Source organism: Narcine bancroftii, chromosome 1, assembly GCF_036971445.1.
Source record: "Narcine bancroftii isolate sNarBan1 chromosome 1, sNarBan1.hap1, whole genome shotgun sequence".
In the NCBI taxonomy this organism is placed as follows: domain Eukaryota; kingdom Metazoa; phylum Chordata; class Chondrichthyes; order Torpediniformes; family Narcinidae; genus Narcine; species Narcine bancroftii.
In genome coordinates, this window is record NC_091469.1 from 19838799 (window position 1) to 19861610 (window position 22812).

The 22812-nt window shown below is 39.7% G+C and overlaps 1 protein-coding gene and 1 long non-coding RNA gene across 10 annotated transcripts in view; one reads left to right on the forward strand and one right to left on the reverse strand.

Annotated features, from left to right (window-relative positions):
- Positions 1–1728: 1728 nt before the first annotated feature.
- LOC138755467 (uncharacterized) lies at positions 1729–10252 on the forward strand. Its single transcript, XR_011352314.1, has 2 exons — positions 1729–1821; positions 9936–10252. It is a non-coding gene; the product is annotated as an uncharacterized lncRNA (long non-coding RNA).
- Positions 9402–22812, reverse strand: part of LOC138755431 (nuclear factor 1 B-type-like) — a 315639-nt gene continuing 302228 nt past the window's right edge. For 8 of the 9 annotated variants that reach the window (XM_069921424.1, XM_069921399.1, XM_069921408.1 and 5 more), the window contains one exon: positions 9402–16745. In XM_069921424.1, the coding sequence (XP_069777525.1) occupies positions 16616–16745 (130 nt within the window). In that variant the 3' untranslated portion in view covers positions 9402–16615. The remainder of the gene's footprint in view (positions 16746–22812) is intronic. The other variant, XM_069921456.1, reaches the window with a different exon arrangement.

Sequence of the window (22812 nt, forward strand, 5' to 3'; positions counted from 1 at the left end):
TTTAATGTATCTCTGTGATAGTACAGATTCTATCACCACAGATGGTAGTGTAGGATGACTGTGATTGGCTGAGAGTGTAGCCACACCTACTGGCTGGTCTTAAAGGATTGCTCCGAGCCAGACCAGATCATTCTGGACTGGTCGACATACTTGTGATATGCTCCAGTCTTTTAGTTAATAAAAACCTTGGTTTGGATCAACAAGTCTTTGCTTCTTTCAATGCGCATTACAATCTCCAATTTAGAAATCTTAGCATTGATGTAAAAAATACACAAACATTTATTTTGGCATTACTCTGTTTTGTTGCATTTTGCATTCCTGGAAGAAGTTTACATAGCCTTCTCTTGCCAAGGTATTTCAACAGACGGCTTAGAATATCCCCAGGTATACCACTATGCCCTGATTCCAACATTTCCTTTAACATACCATGCCCTGGTACTGTGCTTCCTTTAACAAACCATGCCCTGATTCCAGGGATTCCTATAACATAACATGTCCTGGTATTCCATTTCCTTTAACACACAATGCCTTGATTCCGGTGTTTCCTTTAACATACCATGCCCTCATTCTGAGCTTTCTTTAACACATCATGCCCTGATTTCCGTGCTTCCTTTAAGATACTATGCCCTGGTTACTGTACTTCCTAACACACCATCCTGGTTCCTGTGCTTTATTGAACATATCATGTCCCAATCCTGTGCTGCCCTTAATACACTATGTCCTGATCCTGTTTCCTTAAACACTCCATGCTTTCATCTTGCACTTTCTTTAATACACCATTCTTTGGTTTCTGTGCATCTTTAAAACTCTGCCCTGGTCCTGCACTTCTGAAAGCATGGCATATCTTTGCCCTGTGCTTGCTATAACACAATGCATCCTGGTTCCTGAGCTCTCTTCAAACTCACCTGGTTCTTCTTCCACACCTCCTGTAATGTATGGGGTTCATTGGAACTTAAATTATTTTCCTGACCTGTGTAACAGCAGAACAAATAAAAGAAGCATTAGTTGGAATATTAGTTCTCATAACGTACAATAGTCATGAAAATCTGGACCACCAAAGTCCCAGGGATGCAAGATTTGTCAGAAGTTTTACTGTGACCAATGCTAGTAACAGAAAAGTAATGAGGTCTGAAGTTAATCTTGATATTTGAATAACATTTAGTTGGTGGCGCAGAGGAGCTAAGAGTTGGTGGCTGGCAGATGGAGTATCTGAATGAAACTCAAGGTCATATTTGCTGCCACTGGCAAGTCATCCCCACTCATTACTGATTTGCAAAATAAAAAAATAATTTTGTTTGACTTTCCCACGCCTGCCTCCAATTCTCAGCTGTTAAATGCAGTTCCAATTCTGAATGGCAAAACCCAGTCGGAGGACATGGCCTTTCCCCATATAATGTCATTGCCTAGTGGGGGCACAACAAGATGACCCTGGATAGCTTAAAAAAAGCAATGTTGACACTCTGAGAAGCCTTACTCTCTGCTCGGCCCAATGTTATAGCTGTTAAGGACTTTGAAATCTTCTATAAGCAGAGAGTTGCAGTGGAGGGAGTATATTCAGATTGGAGTGTTGTGTCTAGTGGAGTCCTTCGAAGATTAGTTCTGGGACCTCCACTTTTTATTAATGACTTGGATGAGGGGGTAGCATGATAGGTGGGCAAGTTTGCTGACAACACAAAGGTTGATGGTGTCATGGATAGTGTTGAGGTTTGTAGAAGATTGCAGAGGGACATTGAGCTAGCTGGGAAGTGGCAGATGAAGTTCAATCGGGAGAAGTGTGAAGTGGTACACGTTGGAAGGACAATCTCCAAGGGAAAATTAATGGTAGGATACTTATTAGTGGGGAAGAGCAAAGGGATTTGGTGGCCCATGTCCACAGATTCCTGAAAATAGCATCACTGGTAGACAGGGTAGTTAAGAAAGCTTATGGGGTCTTTGTTTTCATAAATCGAGGGATTGAGTTTAAGAACCGCAAAGTAATGATGCAGTTCTATAAATCTCTGGTTAGACCACATTTGGAATACCGTGTCCAGTTCTGGTCGCCTTATTATAGGTAAGACGTGGAAGCATTAGAAAGGGCGCAGAGGAGATTTACCAGGATGATACCATATAACCATATAACAACTACAGCATGGAAACAGGCCAATTTGGCCCTTCTAGTCTGCACTGATCCAAGTACCCTCCTCTAATCCCACTTACCAGCACTCTGCCCATATTCCTCCATCTCCCTCCAATCCATATACTCTTCCAACTCTTTCTTAAATGACAAAATTGACCCTGCCTCCACCACTTTTCCCAGAAGCCCATTCCACACAGTAACCACTCTTTGAGTAAAGAAGTTCCCCCTCACGTTACTCCTAAACCTTTTCCCATCAACTCTCAACCCATGACCCATGACCTCTTGTATCCATCTCTCCTACTCTCTACCTTGTTTAGAGAGCATGCATTATGAGCAGAGAATAAGGGATCTAGGGCTTTACACTTTTGAGAGAAGAAGGATGAGAGGTGACATGATAGAGGTATACAAAATATTAAGAGGAATAGATCGAATGGACAGCCAGCGCCTCCTTCCCAGAGCACCACTGCTCAATACAAGAGGCCATGTCTTTAATGAACTTAAGGGAGGTATTAGAGGAAGTTTTATTTTACCCAGAGGTTGGTATGTGAAATGTACAATCTGGGTCAGTGGTGGAGGCAGGTACATTGATGAAATTCAAAAGACCACGAGACAAGCATATGGAGGAATTTAAAGTGGAGGGTCATGTGGATGTAGGAAGCAGGGTCTAAAGGTCAGCACAACATTGTGGGCCAAAGGGCCTGTACTATGCTTTATGATGTTCGATACTATTAACATGTTGGAAAAATAATGGTGAAAATTGAAAAATCATGAAATAATTTGAAACACATTTAAATAATTAAGAATATTGAAGAAAAATTGAAACTTACTGTACACTAACAATTCTCACTTGCAGCAGTTGGTGTCCATGTAACCTGGAGCTGGTTATTCCCAGGGTAGTTGTTGGTCCTGGTTTCTGCTCTGTTGCTGGGCTCCATGTGAAGTTGCAATTAGGATCCAAGATGGAGTCCTAGGCTTTGTGACCTTTGATGCCTCAGACTTCTTAATACATAGATGAAGGTGATTTCTGCCCATCCAAATATGGATATTGGGCAAGTTTTTTTGCCACTTTGAAGAGAATGGAGGGATCAAGTGAGGTGATGACAAGGGGAACTTAAATGTCCTTGTAACTTTGTTTACATGTTACATCATCAAGGGTTGCACATGAAGAAGCAATGGATGGTCAAGGATCTCCCCTTGCTGATTTTCTGACAAATCGAATAAACAGAATAGAAGAACACCCTTTTTTCTTCTGAGCACTTTCCAACCCCAGGGCATGAACATTGAGTTTATTGTATTCCACTAATCAGCTTGCCTTTTCTCCCCTCCCACCCCCTTTAACTAGTTGTTCCACTTCCCTTTTCTCTCCTCCTAGCCTTGGATCCTCTCTCCACCTATCGTCTCCCATCCTCACCATCCCCCCTTCCCCTTTTAGTTTGGACATTTCTCGTGTTCCCCCACACCATAATGAAAGGCTTAAGCCCGAAACATTAGTGATGTATCTTCACCTTTGCTACATAAAGGCACTGTTTGACCTGCTGAGTTTCTCTAGCATTTGTGTTTTTTCACTTGACCATGATGTCAACAGAATCCTGTGTTTTACCCCAGAAGAACATATAAAATAGGAGGAGTGGGCCATCAAGCCTGCTCTGACTTTGCTGATCTGGTCATGGACACAACTCTACCAACATTCTTCCCTACCCCCCCCCCCCCCCACCCATAACCATTTAATTCCACAACTTTGCAAAAATCTATCTGCATTTTAATTATATTCAATGAGGAACCGCCAATGCTTCCCTGGTCAGGGAATTATGATGGTATGAGACGGGAGTTGAGTAAGATTGATTGGGTGGTGTTTATGGGGGAGTTGACTGTGGATAGACAATGGAAAGCATTCACAGACCTAATGGAGAAATTGCAAAAATCGTTTATATCGGTTTGGCATAAAAATAAACCAAAAAAGGTGACTCAACCGTGGATAACAAGGGAAATTAGAATCAGCATTGGGTCCAAAAAGAGAGCATATCAATTGGCCAAAAAGAGTACCGCAACCGAAGACTAGGAGCAGTTCAAGATGCAGCAAAGGAGGACAAAGGGATTAATCAAGAGAGCAAAAATAAATTACGAAAGTAAGCTTGCGGCAAACATAAAAACCAACTGCAAAAGCTTTTATAAATATGACAAGAGGAAAAGATTGGTGAAATCCAGTGTAGGTCCCTTGCAGTCGGAATTAGGGGAATATATAATGGGGAATAAGGAAATGGCAGACCAATTAAATTCTTACTTTAGTTCTGTTTTTACAAGAGAGGATACAAATAACATCCCAAGGATGTTGGGAAACATAGAGACTAATGCAAGGGAGGAACTGAAAGAAATCAGTATCTCTAAGGTCTTGGGGAAATTGATGGGATTGAAGGCAGATAAATCCCAAGGGCCTGATAATCTACATCCTAGGGTACTCAAGGATGTGGCCATTCAGATAGCAGATGCTTTAAGAATTATTTTCCAGAACTCGATAGACTCAGGATCAGTAACCATGGATTGGAGGGTAGCTAATGTTACCCCACTATTTAAAAAGGGGGGTAGAGAAAAAGCGGGGAATTATCGGCCTGTGAGCCTTACATCAGTAGTGGGCAAAATGATGGAATCCATTATTAAGGATGTAATAGCGGAGCATTGACTAGCAGAGAAGGGGTCGGATGGAGTCAACATCGATTTACAAAAGGTAAATCGTGCTTGACAAATCTATTGGAATTCTTTGAGATGGTGACAGGTAAAATAGATGGGGGAGAGCCAGTGGATGTGGTGTACCTGGACTTCCAAAAGGCCTTTGATAAGGTCCTGCATAAACGACTGGCTTCCAAAAGCAAGGCTCATGGGATTGGGGGCAAAGTATTGATGTGGATTGAGAACTGGCTGGCAGGTAGAAGACAGAGAGTTGGGATAAATGGCTCGTTTTCTGAGTGGCAGGCGGTGACCAGTGGGGTACCACAGGGATCTGTACTGGGACCCCAGCTGTTCACAATTTACATTAATGATCTGGATGAGGGGATTGGATGTAATATCTCCAAATTTGCAGATGACACTAAGCTAGGAGGGGTTGTGTGCACGGAAGAGGGGGGTCAGGAAGCTCCAGTGTGATTTGGATAAATTGAGGGACTGGGCAGATACATGGCAAATGCACTACAATGTGGATAAATGTGAGGTTATCCACTTTGGTAATACAAACCGGAGGGCAGATTACTATTTGAATGGCAATAGATTAAGAGATGGGGAAGTGCAGAGAGACCTAGGGGTACTTGTACATCAGTCTCTGAAGGCGAGCATGCAGGTACAGCAGGCGGTTAAAAAGGCAAATGGTATGTTGGCCTTCATATCAAGAGGGTTTGAGTCTAGGAACAAGGATACCTTACTGCAGCTGTACAGGGCCTTGGTGAGACCCCACCTGGAGTATTGTGTGCATTTTTGGTCGCCTTATCTAAGGAAGGATGTTCTTGCAATGGAGGGAGTGCAGAGGTGATTCACCAGGCTGATACCTGGAATGGCAGGAATGACTTATGAGGAAAGATTGCGCAAATTGGGATTGTACTCCCTGGAGTTTAGAAGATTGAGAGGGGATCTCATAGAGACCTATAAAATTCTGGCAGGACTGGACAGAGTGGATGCAGATGGGATGTTTCCAATGATGGGAAAATCCAGAACAAGGGACCATGATTTGAGAATAATAGGCAAACCATTTAGGACCGAGATGAGGAGGAATTTCTTTACCCAGAGGGTGGTGAATCTGTGGAATTCATTGCCACAGAGGGCAGTGGAGGCAGGTTCATTAAATATATTTAAGAGGGAATTAGATCTATTTCTTCAGTATAAGGGTATTAAAGGTTACGGAGAGAAGGCGGGGACGGGGTACTGAACTTTAAGATCAGCCATGATCTCGTTGAATGGCGGAGCAGGCTCAAATGACCTACTCCTGCTCCTATCTTCTATGTTTCTATGAATTTCACAGATTCACTCCTCTCTGGGTAAAGTAGTTCATCCTCATCTCTGTCCCAAATCTACTCTCAAAAACCTTGAGGCTATGTCCCCCAAGTTCTAGTCTAATTTTCCATAGACTAACCACCTCATCACTGGAATCATCCTGGTTAATATCCTCTGTGCCACTTCCAAAGCTAGAATATCTTTTCTCAAGTAACGAAACTAGAACTGCACACGGTACTCCAGGTGCGGCCTCACTAAATGCCATAGAACCTCCCAGCTTTTAAATTCAATCCTTCTAGCAATGAAGGCAAAAATCGCAAATGCCTTCTGATAACCTTTGCTATTCATGGACAAGCCCTCTTAACTCCCTCGGTGCAACAGCATGCTTCAATCTTTCACCATTCAAGTCGTAATCTAATCCATATTTTCTTCTTAATTGGATAATCTCACATTTACTAATATTGTACTCCATCTGACAGACTCTCTTAACATCTCTATCTCTCTGCAGACTATCTGCATCCTCTGCACAATTTAATTTTCCACTCAATTTAGTGTAATCAGCAAATGAAGAATCGCTTTACATGGTTCACTCTTCCAAATCATCAGGGAATATCGTGAATAGTAGAGGGTCCAGCACCAACCTCACCACTGATTTTCAACCAAACACCCATTTATCTCAATTCTCAGCTTTCTATTGGTTAACCAACCCTCAACTCCGTGCATCCTTATCTTACAGCTACGTATTTTACGTGGCACCTCATCAAAAGTCTTCTAGAATTCCAAGTGGTTGGGTGCTCAGCAGTTTATTGGAAACAGCTTTGATAAAACAGGGAAGGGTCCTAATAACAAAATGATGAAGGCTCAGGAGAGAATCAGGAATAAGGTTCAAGAAAACCAGCCTTTGTGTCAGCAGATCAGTAGCTGCAGAAGTTTTGCGCAAATAGAGTGTGAACAGTTGGACAATTGAAATTTTAATAGTACTAACCCAAATGAATAGGGAGGAGCTATTTTCATGGTGCAGACACAAAAGGAACAGGAGGTGAGAGGCGACATTGGACATTGGAGTAGTGAAGTCATCTCACAATACAAAGGCTGGATTTGGGCCATGAATTTTGTTTCTGTGGAAGAGATTAAACAAGGTTGAAAGGGCAGTGAACTCTGGGTCAGGCAGTCCAATCCACTGAGGAGGAAGCTGAACCTAGTGAACTTGAGGAGTCTCAGAGCAGCAACTGAGGGAGAAAAGCAGAGAAGCTACTTGGTGAGGGCAATATTATGGTAAATGGGTGGAGAATGAGAAGTACATTGATAAAAAGAAGTGCAATTTCAAAAGAAAAAAAATGTAAGAGGAATAAAGTGCAAACTCAGATGTAGGGCTTGATTAAAAACCTCCAGAACATGCCATCTGACCATTGGTGGAAGGGATAGCAGGTGAGAGAAGGTGCAATGACCCAATGGTTGGCTATCTTCCAATGTTGAGATATTAGTGAAATCATCCAGAGTAAGACTGGATGAGGGCTTTTTTCATGTACATAAACATAATGGAAGAATTGGAGATAACTGATTCACTGACAGAGCCCCACGGTTTAGCACTGAGGTGGTAACGTTGGATGTAAAGCAGTTTGGCATCAACACCAGGAGGTATAAGAATTGGGAGTGGATGGTTGGAGATGCTCCTCGTAAGGGGATGCTGATAAACTCCTCAAAGGACCCTTCTGAGGTTTATGAGAGAAGATAGAGGAAGACTGCAGGCTTAGTCAACAAGTAGTTAAGTCTGGAATGGCAACAGCATGGTAGAGAATGCCCAAAATCAGTGCAATATAGAGAGGCATTTTAGTAAGGAATGAGCCAAGGAAGTCTAAGGTAAAAATTAATGGAAAAATGGTGATAAAATGATGGACTTGGGTCTGGAATATGAGCCAAAAATGTCCATGGAAAATTACACAGGCCTACTAACCCACGATATACGAGGATATAAACGGGATTTATATCCCCAGAAAGTGATGGGTCTTGGCAAATAAAGGTGTGGCTGCAGCTGGTTGGCTGATTCATTTCAGGGCTGCCCAGAGGGTTTAGAATTGGTAAAACTCATTTATTTTGGAGTATTATAGGGCTTGGGAATTATTGTAGCGTGAGACCATGAAGAAAACAGGGAAGACAATTTGTTTGTCAAGATGTTGCTTCACCAGGAGCCAGTGAAGTCAATGAGCACACAAGCTATCAGGTGGTAGGAGGGAAACTGGCTGGAATTGTAATAGTTGGCCCAGTAAATAAGAAAGGAATATAGTGTGGATTAATTGACTGAAAAGGCTTCACTTTCCTTTATAACTCATACATGCCCTGTCGAGGGCACAAGGTGGGTCAAAACTTTCATGACAGCATGTCCACATCTGGAAAGACATAAGAGCTTGATGAATAGCTCTCAACCTGGTGAAGGAGGACTGCTGTCCCTTTGCTGTTGACTGTAAATTCTGAGTCATTAAGGGTAATGCTATTGCAGTGACAGTGGGAGGGGTTTGAATTCCACTATGTCAATAAACAGATGTCCATGCTGCAAATAAGACAATTGAGTGGGAAAAATACGTCACGTCATGGGGATTATTGCAGACAGCCAGATTCTATGCATGAGTACAGGTGAAATGGATAAAAGGTAGCCAAGAGAAGGTAACGTATGTAAAAATAGTCATTTTGAGTATCTGTAAATGGCAACAACAGCATAATATAACCTAGATCATTCCCAGGCCATTTCATTTAAGAGACAGGTTAAAATAGTCAGATTAATTTCAGTAGGAATTTGAAATTACAAAGTCACTTGTACTCTAATGCTTTGAAACCATCTAAAAATTACATGAATCAGTCAAGGTCAGATTTGAAATTTAATTGAAACTGTATCTTAGGAACTAGGTATCAGGACCAGAATTCCTGAGGGGGCCAATATCATGCAGGTCTCCAGAAGGGCCTTGGGTGTTAACAGCTTCAATTTGGATCCAAGGGCTGTGGAGAGTGACTCAGATGCCTGGATTCACCACTGAAATAGACAGGAGGCCATGAGGCTGTGGAGGTTATATGGCTGCAGAAAGATGCCAACATTGGAGGAGTTTGCGGCACCCATGGACTCTCGATGTCTCTGAAGGGACTCACTTTTGCTACTCGTTCTCTTCTTGGTATGCCTGCCATCACTTTGTATGCCTTTATGGCAAACAAAAGTAAACATATTTTGTGTATTATGTACATGACAATGCAGGATGATGAACCTTAAACCTCGAATCATTTGTCTGCTCAGAACTGAACAAAGAGACATAACACCAATGAATGTAGCATAGCTCATTTTTATTTTTAAATTGTTTTTTTTTTCTTTATTTGCATAGGAAACATATCCACTTCCAGTAATTGACTGCAGTATGAGCAGCTGCTAGCAGTAAAGGCTGGATATAACAGTTACAATCACATAAGTCAAGCTGAATTTACACCAGTTTAAAACTTGTGAAGGTTTAATCTCGGTGATGGGCAGACTGCTTGAACAGCTCTCAATGGCTTTAAACCACCCGAACACCTGGACCCAGACATGGAGAATGAGAGTTCCAGTCTACCCGTGGCCAATTCAATTACCTTTTCCTTTTGTTTCTTTTGGCAACTATAGTAATATGCATGGGACTAAAACATCACAAGTTTCAAAATGGAACAACCCTGGTGCGAGGCTAGCAAGCACTTACTGACTACTTGTTACCTACTACTGTACTAAACGTAGCATCATGTATCTATGGAAACACACAGTCCTACAAAAGTTGTTCTCAAGAGAAAGATCTCGAAAGGTTCTTACAAGTGGGCTCCCTTCCCTTCCTTTCAGAATTTCCATCTGCAGATTGACTGGGAACCACGCTCGCAATGAAAAGAATATCTGTACAATGCGCAGTGTCAAGACTTAAATGGTATTTGGGCCATTACACACATCAATGCAATATATATATATGTGTAACTGCCTTTGTGAATATGGAGCAGGTAAACAAGCTCTTGGAAGCTGACAGCTAGGCAGGATTTACCCTTACATTCTGCAAGCTGGATCCTTTTGCAGAAAACAAGTTGTCTGAATGAATTGATTTACAACTGAACTCAACAGAGACTGCAAGATTAAACAGGCACTGCTTGTTTGACATTTTTGGTAAACGTATGCTGGTATTTTTTTTTTAATTCAAATCCTTATTCTGTATTAACATAATTCAATATAACGTCCCAAGTCTCCATATATGGAACATACATTACTGTAGTGACCAGGGTTATAACAAAGTTCCTTCAGTTGATAATACACATCAGTCCCTGCAGCACAGTTTCGATAATAAAAATGCATCATGCTATTTCTTTAGAAACACAACAGTTCTATGATGAAATTGGTTTCAGTGTCAGTGGACCTGACCTGCTGCCTCTTAAACCTATTTTCAAATGGGAGAAATGTCTATCTATGTTGCAGAAGATAGGACAGAACCTACAGCATTGAAGGCTTTTGTCCAGTCAAGCAGCACTAGAGAAGTATTTTATTTCTGCCAGTTCAAACTCGTAATCCCTATGGCTTTAGGAGGAAGAAGGGATGCTGAGATTTTCTGACTACCTTGGAAGTGAAAAGATTAGAAGGTCAGGGTATGGTCTAACTACCTAATATGAATATCTAACTACACATGTTCTTATTGAAACTACTCTTCCTTGGAAGTTCCCACCTGATAGCATTGTAGATCTAACACAATGTCATACTGAACCATTGGTTTACACTTTCTCAAAACAACATACCTATTACTAAACAATGTTGTCTTTAACAACTACATTTTAATTCCTATAATTCTAAGAATTTAATACAAAAGTACTGCCTGTTTTAGTTACCAAGAATGTTTCAATATTAGTAATAGAGCATCGAAGTGCAAGTATAATTGATGTATGCATTGCAAGAAGATAATAAAATGAAACTCAGATCACAGTGATGGGCTAGAAAACTGAAAAAAGAAAATTAGTAAATGCTGAAACAGATAGCTGATCATCATAACTTAGGTAAAGGATTGTTTTGGTCTGGTTTTTTTTCCCAGAACACCAACAAAGACTAATTTCCAATAAAAGCCCTTCCCAGTGTACTCTTTCTCCAAAAACCTGACAAAAAGTTGCGCCAAAAAAACACCACCATCTTTCCTTTCCCTGTGCTCGCTGCCTGATTTGCTGTGTTCTGTAATATTTCTTTCAATTATAAGCAGATAATTCCATTAGCTGCAAGAAAAGAAAATGCTGTAATCAATTTACACTGTCATATGTTATTAGTCAATAATTTAAAATGGAGTTTATTATTGCTATTGTTTACATCTGGAATCTTAATCCAGCCCTTTCTATTAAACTGGCAGAAGGATCTATGCAATTGTTCATAATCAGGAAAAAAATCAGAATTCATATATAGTCTGGATTAAAAAAGAGGCCAAATAGCTCAAACTCATGGATGGTTGAACTGAATGCAGTGATTTCATTAGAGAGTGGTTAACCTTCCTTTTGGTAGAGTGACAGAGTCACCACTGATACTGAGACCATTTTTTTACAAATTTAAACATACAGTAAATTCTTAAAATACAGATATTTCCAGAGATTCATACCAAGAGAATTTTTTTAAACTTTTTTTTCTATTAAATACATCCTGTAAGAAAAAAAGCTGCAACAAAAAGGTGAAAATTGACCATTTCCAACATGTCCCCTTTAACTACTAACAAAGTGGCAAAAGCACTGTGGGATGGAAACAGTACAATAAGTTGCTGCTGTGGCATCTGCGCCAAACCCACCACCCACCCTCCCCCAACAATGCCCTCGAGAGGGAACTGGTGCAAATGCTATTTTGCAGGTCAAAACAAAGCAACATCAGTGGTCCTGACAAGTTTTATTCAGTTTCAACCATTGATGTTGGCTTTCCTGCTGCATATTCCAGTGAAGTCTGTTCAGCTGCCAACTGCACACTTGGGATGAATAAAATACAAAACAAAAAGGTATCGAAGAAAAAAATGCTCAAGAGTGATTTTCTGTTTGAAAGGCCATATGTGGAGAATTCGTTTTAAAAAGTGCAAATCTGAAAGAGTTAATTAGCACCCTTTCTTAATCCATTTTCTGACTTTTTTCTTCCTTCTGAACTTGCATGTGCTACACATTAAAGATAAGCAGGAATAAATTTTGCTATCAAATTGGGAGAAGTTCCACAAGGCATGCAGCTGGTTATTATCCGCAGCAGACTTTAAATGGAATAAGTAAACCATGTCTGGTATCTATCTTGGGACCTAACTGCCAGCAACATTGCATTGTCCTTTCAAAAACAGAATACTGTACACTGTATATGGGCTATCTTTCTGTTATCTTTGTAGGGTGTAAGTGCAATGCAGCGGTATGCAACAAAAACAAAATCCTTACCAGTGCCATAGCCAAGAGGCCCCAGGTAGATTCCCAGAGTATTCCAGTGTGGTTTCAACACTGTGCAAGATCAACCAGGAATCCTCTCTGGGTTCATTCATTGGGCGGGTTGCCAGTATAGTACTGGATTTGTTGTCAAACCCCGTGTGCACTTTCTCTCTAATCATAAATACCAACATTTAAACTCACACAAACTTTTACTGGAGGCCATACACACTAATAAAAAGACAGTATTCCTTCCGACATTATGAAATGTTTCTGCAAACCAACCTTTTCAACACTAAATACAACAAAATAACCTTCATAAAATATAACTTTTCTCCATTTAAAACTGGATTAAAAATTAGGAACCTACACTTTTTAAGCATAGGATTACACAAGTTCAGCATATGGACAGTCTTTTTTGTAATATATAAATTAGGCAACTGGAGAGTTTTAACTCAAGTCCAGCTTCCAGACAGGATTTTTTTTCTCTTAAAAATGGCATAATAAACTGGTCTTTCAAAAGCCAGTGTAATCATTTCTTCCCCCAATCAACTCATTTAAAAAATGTTAGCATTACAAAAAAGGGTAATTACTTTAAAATGTTCTTAACAAAACTATACAGTGTACAAATTACAGTCTGCAAGGCAGGTGGTTCATTTTCAAGACCCCTCTTTGTTTCCCTCACATTACACAACCATAACAAATCTACTAACACTTATTCACTGAGATGCCGTGCTTGAATCATACTCCCACAGCTATTGCTATAGATATTTGTTTTTGCCAGATTTATTTCAATTTAAATCTCCTTTGCTATTAATTCTTTTTTTTCCCAATCTATTAACTTTTACAACACGCTGGGGAAAAGGCCAAGGCTGCAAAGCACTTTAGCAAAAGGCAGAAACAGTGCACATAGAACGGGGTGGCTTCAGCTTGTCAGAATTGGCATCCTGGCGAAGGAGGAGACCTGAGACTTGACTTGAGTTGCAAAGCCTTCTGATCACGTAAGTTTGATTCTGAAGAAGCTTCTTTTTATTATCTTCCTCTTCTGAGGAAGAGAAAAGAGGCAGAAAGGCTCTTCCGCATACAACTTAAGACTACACATCATAGCCAGGCAGAGTGGAAATGATTGGGTAATTCCCCTGTCGATCAAGCCGAGAGCCCATACTGCTGTCGGTACCCGAGCCTGATTTTAGGCACATAATTTATAGAAAACTATCCTCTACTCACTGCAATTTGTGGATAAATAACCCTGATTTTATTGGGGAACGTTGCTGCAATTTTTCTTTCCACCACTCTTGTTTTCTGAATAAATTGACTTTGTTACTGTCATATACCAGTCAACCTCCAATACATTGCCTGATGAATTTTCAATAAATATTTCATCAGAGATAACATATAATTTAAAAAATTGTGTTCTTCTTTCCTGGTGGAACTTTAGATATGTCACTGCAGTAAACCAGTATGAAGAGTTGCATCCAATCATCTTCTACTTATGATCACCCAAGTTAATTAAAATCACCTTTGTTTAAAATTATATTGGGAACCAAATTGAATTTACATGCTGATTTGAGATTTTTGCTAATCTAAAAAAAAGGCTTTTGGAGATGTGCTGATAATATACACGATAAAATAAATCACCTTGGGAAGCCAATTTGTTAAGTACTATAAAAAATGGAAGATTCAACCTTTCTTTTTAATCAACCAGAACATTAAAGAAATGAAAGGAAGATCAGTTCACCTCTAAAATATTGCTTCCCTAGTTCCTGGCTGAATAGAATATGTCACCTCTGCAGGCAAAGAGGGAAAACCGGTTTGTTGAGTCATTGGTGATGACTATTGAAAGGAAGAATTAAGATCTGTAGTTCTCCTTCTGGAATTGGAGGCCAGCGGAGTGATAGGTCTCCACCAAAGTCAATTTTTCAGAAGAGAAAAATCCCAGCACTTTAACTAAAAATATTGAAGCTCAAGTCAAGCCTGTCTCCAGTGAAAATGACAACTTTTAATTTTTTTTTAATTTAATGAGTTCATCTTGCACCCCAGGTGGAAAGTCAATAGAAGGACCAAGTTGAAAGCTTGTCACAGTAGACAGAACAGTCACTTTGCAGCCTCTGTCTGGCAAATAGCATTATGCTTCACAGCTGTGTTGTCAAGTTCTCCTTAAAAAAAAATCCCCCCTCCCCAATGCATCCTCCCCTAACCCTCTTTTAAGGACCTATTATACTGCATAGAAAGCAGCACCAACTTTGGTCAATTAAAATGGAAAAAAAAAAGCTTACATCACCTAATCTGCATACTAATATGATAATCAATATAGCTAAAAGCTTTACCTATATAGACAAAACTTGGTATTGCATAATTCTTACAAGTTCAAAAATTCCCAAACAAGTAATTGATAGATGAAAAACATGAAAGATTAATAGAAAAAACTTGCCAAAAATACTGAAAAATATTACTGGCTGATTAAAAATTTTAAGCACCAACTATACACAGCCATGATATGCTTTATAAATGAGATAACAAAGTCAAAGTATTTGAATATTGACAATTAGTGATGTCACACTGTCCTCTGGAGTACAAAATAATTTTTTTCATACAAATGGTAAATTTTATAGGATGAGCTATAATATATGCAGCAAATGTGTGCAGTGATCACTGTTTTATTTTAAAGGCAAGGCACGTAATGTGGACTATATAACTTCGTGCAAATCAAGGATAGATCTATTAGAGTTACAGAGAAACAGAAGAGGCAAAATTGACTTGCCATGCACACTGGTGTCCTGCCACTAGCACTATCAGGTAGACAGCAAGGTTAAAGAAAAGCACCATGCAATACTCAGCACCCTGTGATTAAAAATTGCGGTTACATGGTAGAGTGCGAAAAATTCTAGCGGCTGCATCCCTGTTGCCATTGTAAACTGCGGTGCTCTTCACCAATGCCCTCTATGAGACACCAATTCACCTTGGCATCTGTGTCCTTGGAAACTGCTTATGCCATGCTTTTTTTTCTGACACACCTGATACATATATATTACATTTTTTTTTAAAAAATTCCATAGAGGTATTGGAGTAACAAGGAATCAAGTGCAGAATTTTCAATTCTTTTCAATTGCTTTCCTAAACAAGCATGTCACAGCAGGATGTGTCCATATTTCATTATTTTCTTTCCTTAATGAATGCACATTCGAAGGGGACAACAATAAGAACTGTTCAGAATTATTTAAAGGTTATATTGCATCCCCTCAATTTAGAGTCCTAGGGCATAAGGACTTACATTAATCCCCTTAATCAGATAGGTTAAATTGCACTTGCCTCTTAAGTGTTCTTTTAAAGAATTACTGATATTTTAGGGGCAACATGAAAATATCAGTGAGCTTCATTATAGCATTCAGATACTTGCAAAGCATCTGAAACTTTGAGGGACAATTACTGCTTCAAACTACACTATGGTGCTTTTCCAAATGCAGTCTTGCATCAAATTTGCTCTGCTCAGATCTGTATACTCAGTATTAAAAGTGAAAGGAAAAAAGGGTTCAGTGACAAGAAATAGCTTGTGGAGCCAATCATTAAATGTAAATCCAGTAAAACTGCATCTAAGTCTTTTTTTTTCGTTTTGTTTTCTGCAGTAGCATAGTGTGCATAGACTAATTGTGTGCTTTGTGGGCTTTTTGTCCCCTCAGACAACAATTTCGTAGAAAACACAAAATTACATGTACATTCCTCATTCAACCTTTACCTTACAAAGTTTAATCTCATCAACCAGGAGGACTAGGCTGTAGTTTGACTACTCTTGGACTGAATGAAAAAAAGATACCTGAACCCCACTAATTGCCTAAACATGCAAACTCTTAAACATCTAAAAGCTAATAAGTGTATAATGTTTATCAGATCTGGAAATTAAACATTTGTCCCCTAGTGGATTCCATTGTTCAATAAAGGCCGGTTGCTTAGACATAATCTGTCACTTTACCATCAAATACTAAAATCATCGTCTTTGTTTCACAGATGAAATACCATTTATGCAGATTTTAAGCTTGCAAGAAATTGGTGATTGTGAGCGCAGCAATCACTTGTCTTGTCTGAAGACTTTGCTTTACAATCTGGAGATGCGGTTTGATTTTGTTGTCCTCAGTTTGTCGTTTCTGCTTGGAGGAACGGTTCACTGATGAAGTTTAAACTGTAATTCTGAACATTTGTTGGCAGGATGGTAGTCCCATTCGACACTTGGAATGGGACCAAGCTAGCCCAAGTACCAGGACTGTGGAGAGAAAATATAGAAATAAATAAATATAACTTAATTTAACTTTATCGAAGAATAATCAGTTAGTATAATTGATGTTTGTGGAGTCATGTTAAAAACTCAACAACTAAACCCAAAATTGCTGTCCAATGAGAAAAAGCCTCGCATCTCAGAAATACATAGTTCTAGGATACACAAATCTCTGATCACCTGGCATCTAATTGCTTGGAAATTCTGATGGTTTGGCATGTGACTCATTCCTTAGACTGGAATCTGAGCCCGAGTTCTGGTGTGCTGAAGAAGAGAAGGATGGGAGGAGAATGAGTTGTACAGAACACTGGGGCTTTGGAATGTGGATAAATGTGAGGCCAAAGACCAGAACATCAGATGGTCAGAAATATAAGTGGCCAGAACTGGGGTTTATAATGCTTGTATATTTCATGATCCCTTTAAACTCACCGGGCTCATTGGGAAATGAATTATACTATGTGTGAAGTGTTTGGGTATTAATAGGAGGAACATCCAATAGTGCAGAAAGTCTGCTGGTCTGGCACTTTCAAGGCCCTGTGGGTTTCAGATCATCGGAATTTTACTGTAGATTGTACTTGCACACTATTATTTCTATTAAGCTCAAATCTGGTAAAAGGCTGTTGATGCGACACATTAATTCTCTCGCCACAGATACTGCACGATTGGTGAACATTTCCAGTCTATTCTATCTTTAATTCAACAAACAAGAGCTTGACGACAAAGTGTTTCAACCAAAAATTATTTAGAATGCTTGGGGCAGCTGCCTTCCAAAGGCAGTTCATAATAAACAACTAAAATCATGTGGCATCCATTTTACAGGATTTATAAAAATATATTACTGGTACCAATCTTGAAATCTTAGATTCTGGAATCAGAAGAGGTCTGTAACATGGTGTAATTAATCCATTATGCCTGTGTCAGCCCTTTGTAGAATACTAAATTTAGCACTAAACGTGCTGTCTTGCTCTCTTCTCGGCCCTCTATTACTTAACTATTTCTCCCATCTCTTCTTAAGTAATATTGTAGTCTGTAATTCAGTTCCCTGTAGTAAAGAATTCTCTTCACATAATCTTCTTCACATCCTTCAGTGATGAATTGAAATGAATAGTCTCTTATCACTGACTCCCACCAGAGGGAATAATTTGCTTCTATTGTCTCTACAAAAATACTGTATAATTTAAAACATCTGTATTCTGTTTCTTTCTTTGTTCCAATAGAAATCTACTCTATTCTTGCATATAACTCCTGCTTCTCTCAGGCAGACCTTGCCTTCCACTCTCTGTGATCCATGTTTGTCCTGGAACATGCAAAATCGCACACAGTAACTTGTATATAGGAGGAACATACAGGGGTGCACACATGAAATTAGTGTTTCCTTCTTTTGGGGAGGGGGGCTGTTAACTACACATATTATGGATGTGCATGCACAATTGTTTAGGTCTTTGATGTACTCAGTGATTATGGATGAAAGGGCTTGTTGGCAATGACAATTCTTGCCTCAGGATAACAATGACTTTTCAGTCATCCTTATCGGCATCACTTTACAATTTTTTATTATATATTCCTTCCCATGTCATCTTAAATACCATTAGTCTATGATGTGATTTAAATAACCTGAAATGATATTGTCTGTGAATTATTTATTTGAATCTCAATGATGCCCTGCTCAGGAGTTTCCTTCAATATCATTCTATACTCCCATTCATTCTTTGTACTCCACCATCTTTAACACATGCCTTCCTATATAAGATTGCACAGGCGTGAGAACTGCCCGATCATGTAACCTATGCTTCCTTTACATTCCTTTTTAAGTTTTCCTTAACGTTTGTCAAAATCCTCTTCTGTGCAATCAAGTTTTGAGGAAGTACTCCATATTCCTGTTCAGATTAAAATTAGCAAAATATTTCTCTAAAAACTTAAAATCAATCCTTGTCCAGTTACTGTCACTTAACTCACTAATTATCAGGATGTCCAAAGTTCAAATTTATTGTCAGAGTCCAGACATGACATCACATACAATCCTCAGATTCATTTTCCTGTGTGCCAGCAACATTTCAACTTAGTAGCTGTAATCTGTACACAAGAAGATATGTACAGTATACAAAAGAGAGAAATATTAGCAAAGTGAGAAATATAAACTGTGCACTACAGGAAAAAAAATCCCGATAAAATAATGTGCACAGTAAGAGTCCTTAAATGAGTCTCTAATTGAGTTTTTTGTTCAGGAGATTGATGGAGGAGGGGTATCAACTTCTCCTGAACATGGTGGTATAAATAATGTAGCACCTATACCTCTTTCCTGATGGCAGCGGTGAGAACAGAGCATGTCCTGGGTGGTATGGATCCTTGATGGTTACAGCATTCCATGTAGATTCTCACGATGGTGGGGAGGGTTTTGCCTGTGATGAACTGGGCTGTGTCCACTACCTTTTGCAGGGCTTTCCGCTTATTGGTGACCCCAGACCAGACCGTGATGCAGCCAGTCAGCACATTTTCCATTAGACATCTGTAGAAGTTTGCCAAGGTTTCTGACAACATACTTAATGGCTGCAAACTCCTGAGGAAGTAGAGGCAATGATGTGCTTTCTTTACGATGACAATGATATGTTGTGTAAAAGTTAAAACCTTGTGTTTTTGATTCTTAGTTAATTTGTGCCTCTTTAAGAGAACTAATGTTTTAGTGTTACCATAGTGACTATGATGTCATATGTCATAATATCCACCCAGGCTAACCTCTTGCCTCTTTTTCTACAAGATGTGAAGGAAAATTTTCTTTGAATTTTTGTATCTCTTTAAGTCCTTGTATGCCTCTAAGTTTTTGTTTCTCTATATATCTTTGTATCTTTATACAGTAAATGCTTTGTTATTCACCATTATGAAAGTCTTGTGGTGAAGCTACGCAAAATGTTTATCTGTTCTATCAACAAATTAAAACTACATAAAGTAACGGACACAGTTTGATTTATTCGATTAAAGAGATCTAAATTTGGGATATTGCAGCTCTCACGCTTTGGAAGATGATACTTTGAAATTAGGATGTATTAAAATAAGGAAAGTGTCATCTATATTTTAGGTCCAGGAAAGATCCTCTGAGATGGTGACTCCCAGGAATTTAAATTTGCTCACTCTGATTTGTCCATCTCTGATTCCCCAGTGATCACCTCATGATTCTCATGTAAATGTCCACCAAGCGAAAGAACTCCGGGCTGCCCAGTGTTATTATTCTGATGGCACTCTACTGTTGACTATCCCATGGTCACCAGAAATAGAATGCACAACTCCATTTTCTCAGCAGTTGAGCTGGAAAATACCCTGACTCATTTTATCAAGTTGGATCTGCACAGGTTCAGCAACTCCAATCATTTCAATAGCGAGAAATGGTTGTGAAGGAGTGAAACAGTTTATGTTTCATTTCATTCAATTAATTAAAATTCATTTAATTGCTTCAATTTTACTTCTGAAATTATTTTAATAGATTAGCTCTTTCAAGTTTTTCAGTGGTATTTGACTGCTGTTTCAGGTTATAAGCCTGGTTTAACTGTCAAGGCATTTTTATTATCCTCTAATCTTTTATATACAGTAAGAGCTCTTATTCTATCCTTTAATATTGTCTGCTGGCCATTTATGAAATTGCTTTTTATTCCTACTAATTGGCTTTTTCAACTCTAAAGTCCACTATCAATAACTCTCACAATTATTATGAACTTAATTATTTTGAACTGCATTCTATTAGCGCGCTTTCTGCATCATGACTTTTCCTCAGTGATGGGATTTTTGCTGCTTTCCAGTTTGTAGCTAGTTCTTCAGGTGGCACTGCCTGCAAGATGTGCAACTTAATTTTTGATCAATTAAATAAGATTTGTAGATTTTAGACAGAGTCTGGATTTACTGAACTAAGAGCAGAAACTGTTATCAGCAACAGAAAGAGGTCTAGGTGTCACAAGACTCGCACCACCAGGTTCAGGAACAGCTGCTACCCCTCCACCATCAGACTCCTCAACGACAAACTCAATCAGAGAGAAACACGATAGGCTACAGAGGCTGTGATTGTTGTACATACACCAAAATGCTGGAAGAACACAGCTGCTTTATTCAGCACATATAGGATCTTTTGACAAAGATATATTGCCGACGTTTCAGGCCTGAGCTCTTCTTCATGGAAATGTCAGAAAAGGCAGAAGCAGGATATATATGAAAGTCAAAACAATGCGGGATGAATCTAGTCCAACAAAAGTTGTAAATTGGATGTGGTAAGGGTCTAGGTGGAATTTATCATGTCTGTGTGGAGGGGGAAGGATTTTAATGAAAGCCAGAAAAGTCGATATTAATGCCATCTGGTTGGATGGTGCCTAGTCAGAAGATGATGTGTTGTTCCTCCAATTTACAGGTGATCTCAGTCTGGCAGTCCACAAGACCATGGACAGACATGTTGACAAAGGAGTGGGATGCAGAATTAAAATGGGAGGCCACTGAGAGATGCTCAACAGAGTGATATCCCAGTCTGAATCTAGTCTCTCCGATGTAGAGGAGACCACAAAGGGAGCACTGGATGCGGTTGATGACCCTGCAGATTCACAAGTGAAATGTTGCTTCACTTGGAAGAACTGTTTGGGGCCCTGAATGGTGCTGTGGGAGGACATGTGGATGCAAGAGGAACATTTCCTGCAGTCACAGGGGTAGGTCCCAAGGGGATGATTGGAGGGGGAGGGAGGAGTGGACAAGGGAATCAAGGAGGGAGTGGTCCCTGCAGAAGGTGGAGCGGGGAAGAGAGGGGAAAATGTGTCTAGTGGTGGGGTCACATTGTAGGTGGTGGAAATGGCAGAGGAGGATGTGTTGAATGCAGTGGCTGGTGAGGTGGTGGTTGAGGACAAGAGGAATCTTGTCCTTGTTGCGTGCAGAGGCGGAGGGGACCAGGGCAGGTGTGGTCATAGACCAGGGCCGGTGTGGTCATAGACCAGGGCCTATGAAATATCCCGGATATAGGTGGGGAGGAACTGGACTGAGGGGACAAAAAAGAGTCAAGATAAGCGAAGAGAAATTAGGTGGGGCAGGAGCACGCAGACACGATGGGTCTGCCGGGACCATTGGATTCGTGGATTTTGGGTAGGAGGTAGAAATGGGCGGTACAGAGTTGAGAAACAATGAGGTTGGAGGCTGTGCTAGCAAGGTGGCCAGAAGTGATGAGTTCAGAGATAGATCATATGTGATACAGAGATTTGATGTGTTGTGGTGGGGGCCTGTTGGAGGGGTAAGTAAGAGGATGTGTCTGAGAGTTGTCAACTGGCTTTGGCCAAATAAAGGTCAGTGAGTCAGACTACAACAGCATCATCTTTGTTTGCACGTTTGATGGAGAGGTTCAGATTGGTGCGGAGAAAGTGGAGGGCCAGGTGTTCCAAGAGGGAGAGATTGGAACGAGTGAGCAGAGTAGACTGAGGGAATTCTCAATCAGAGGCTCATTTAATGACTCTGACTTGTGCACTTTATTGATTTTCTTTTTGTTCTCACTGTATTGCACAGTCAGTTGGTTTACATTTATTATCTATTTACATGTTTTATGCTGTGTAGTTTATTTATTGAACTACCAATTGGTGGTAATGCTGCTATGCCTGCAGGGAAAAGGAATCTCAGGGTTGTATGATGTCATGTATGTACTCTGACAATAAATTTGAAATCTGAAACAAAGCAGAAATGAAGAGGGAACTTTATAACATCTTTCACAGCATGTGGATATTTCAAAGTTTTTATTATTTTAATCAGAAAATACCAGAGATACTCAACAGGTCAGGCAGCATCTGTAAAGTCTGAATATTTCAGTTCTGATGAAGGGTCAATGACTTAAATCAAACGTTCTGTTTCTCCCTCCACAGTTTCTGGCTTACTTACTGATAATTCTGGGAATTCTGGGTATTTCTGTTGCCTGCACATTTTTGTTCAAGTGTGTTTTGAAATCTAATAAAAGTTGTGTTTATTCCAGTAAAATAAGGCACAATATAGATCAATTAGGAAATGACAGTGGATGCAGAGAAATTAGATTCAAAATTATCATTTTTGCATT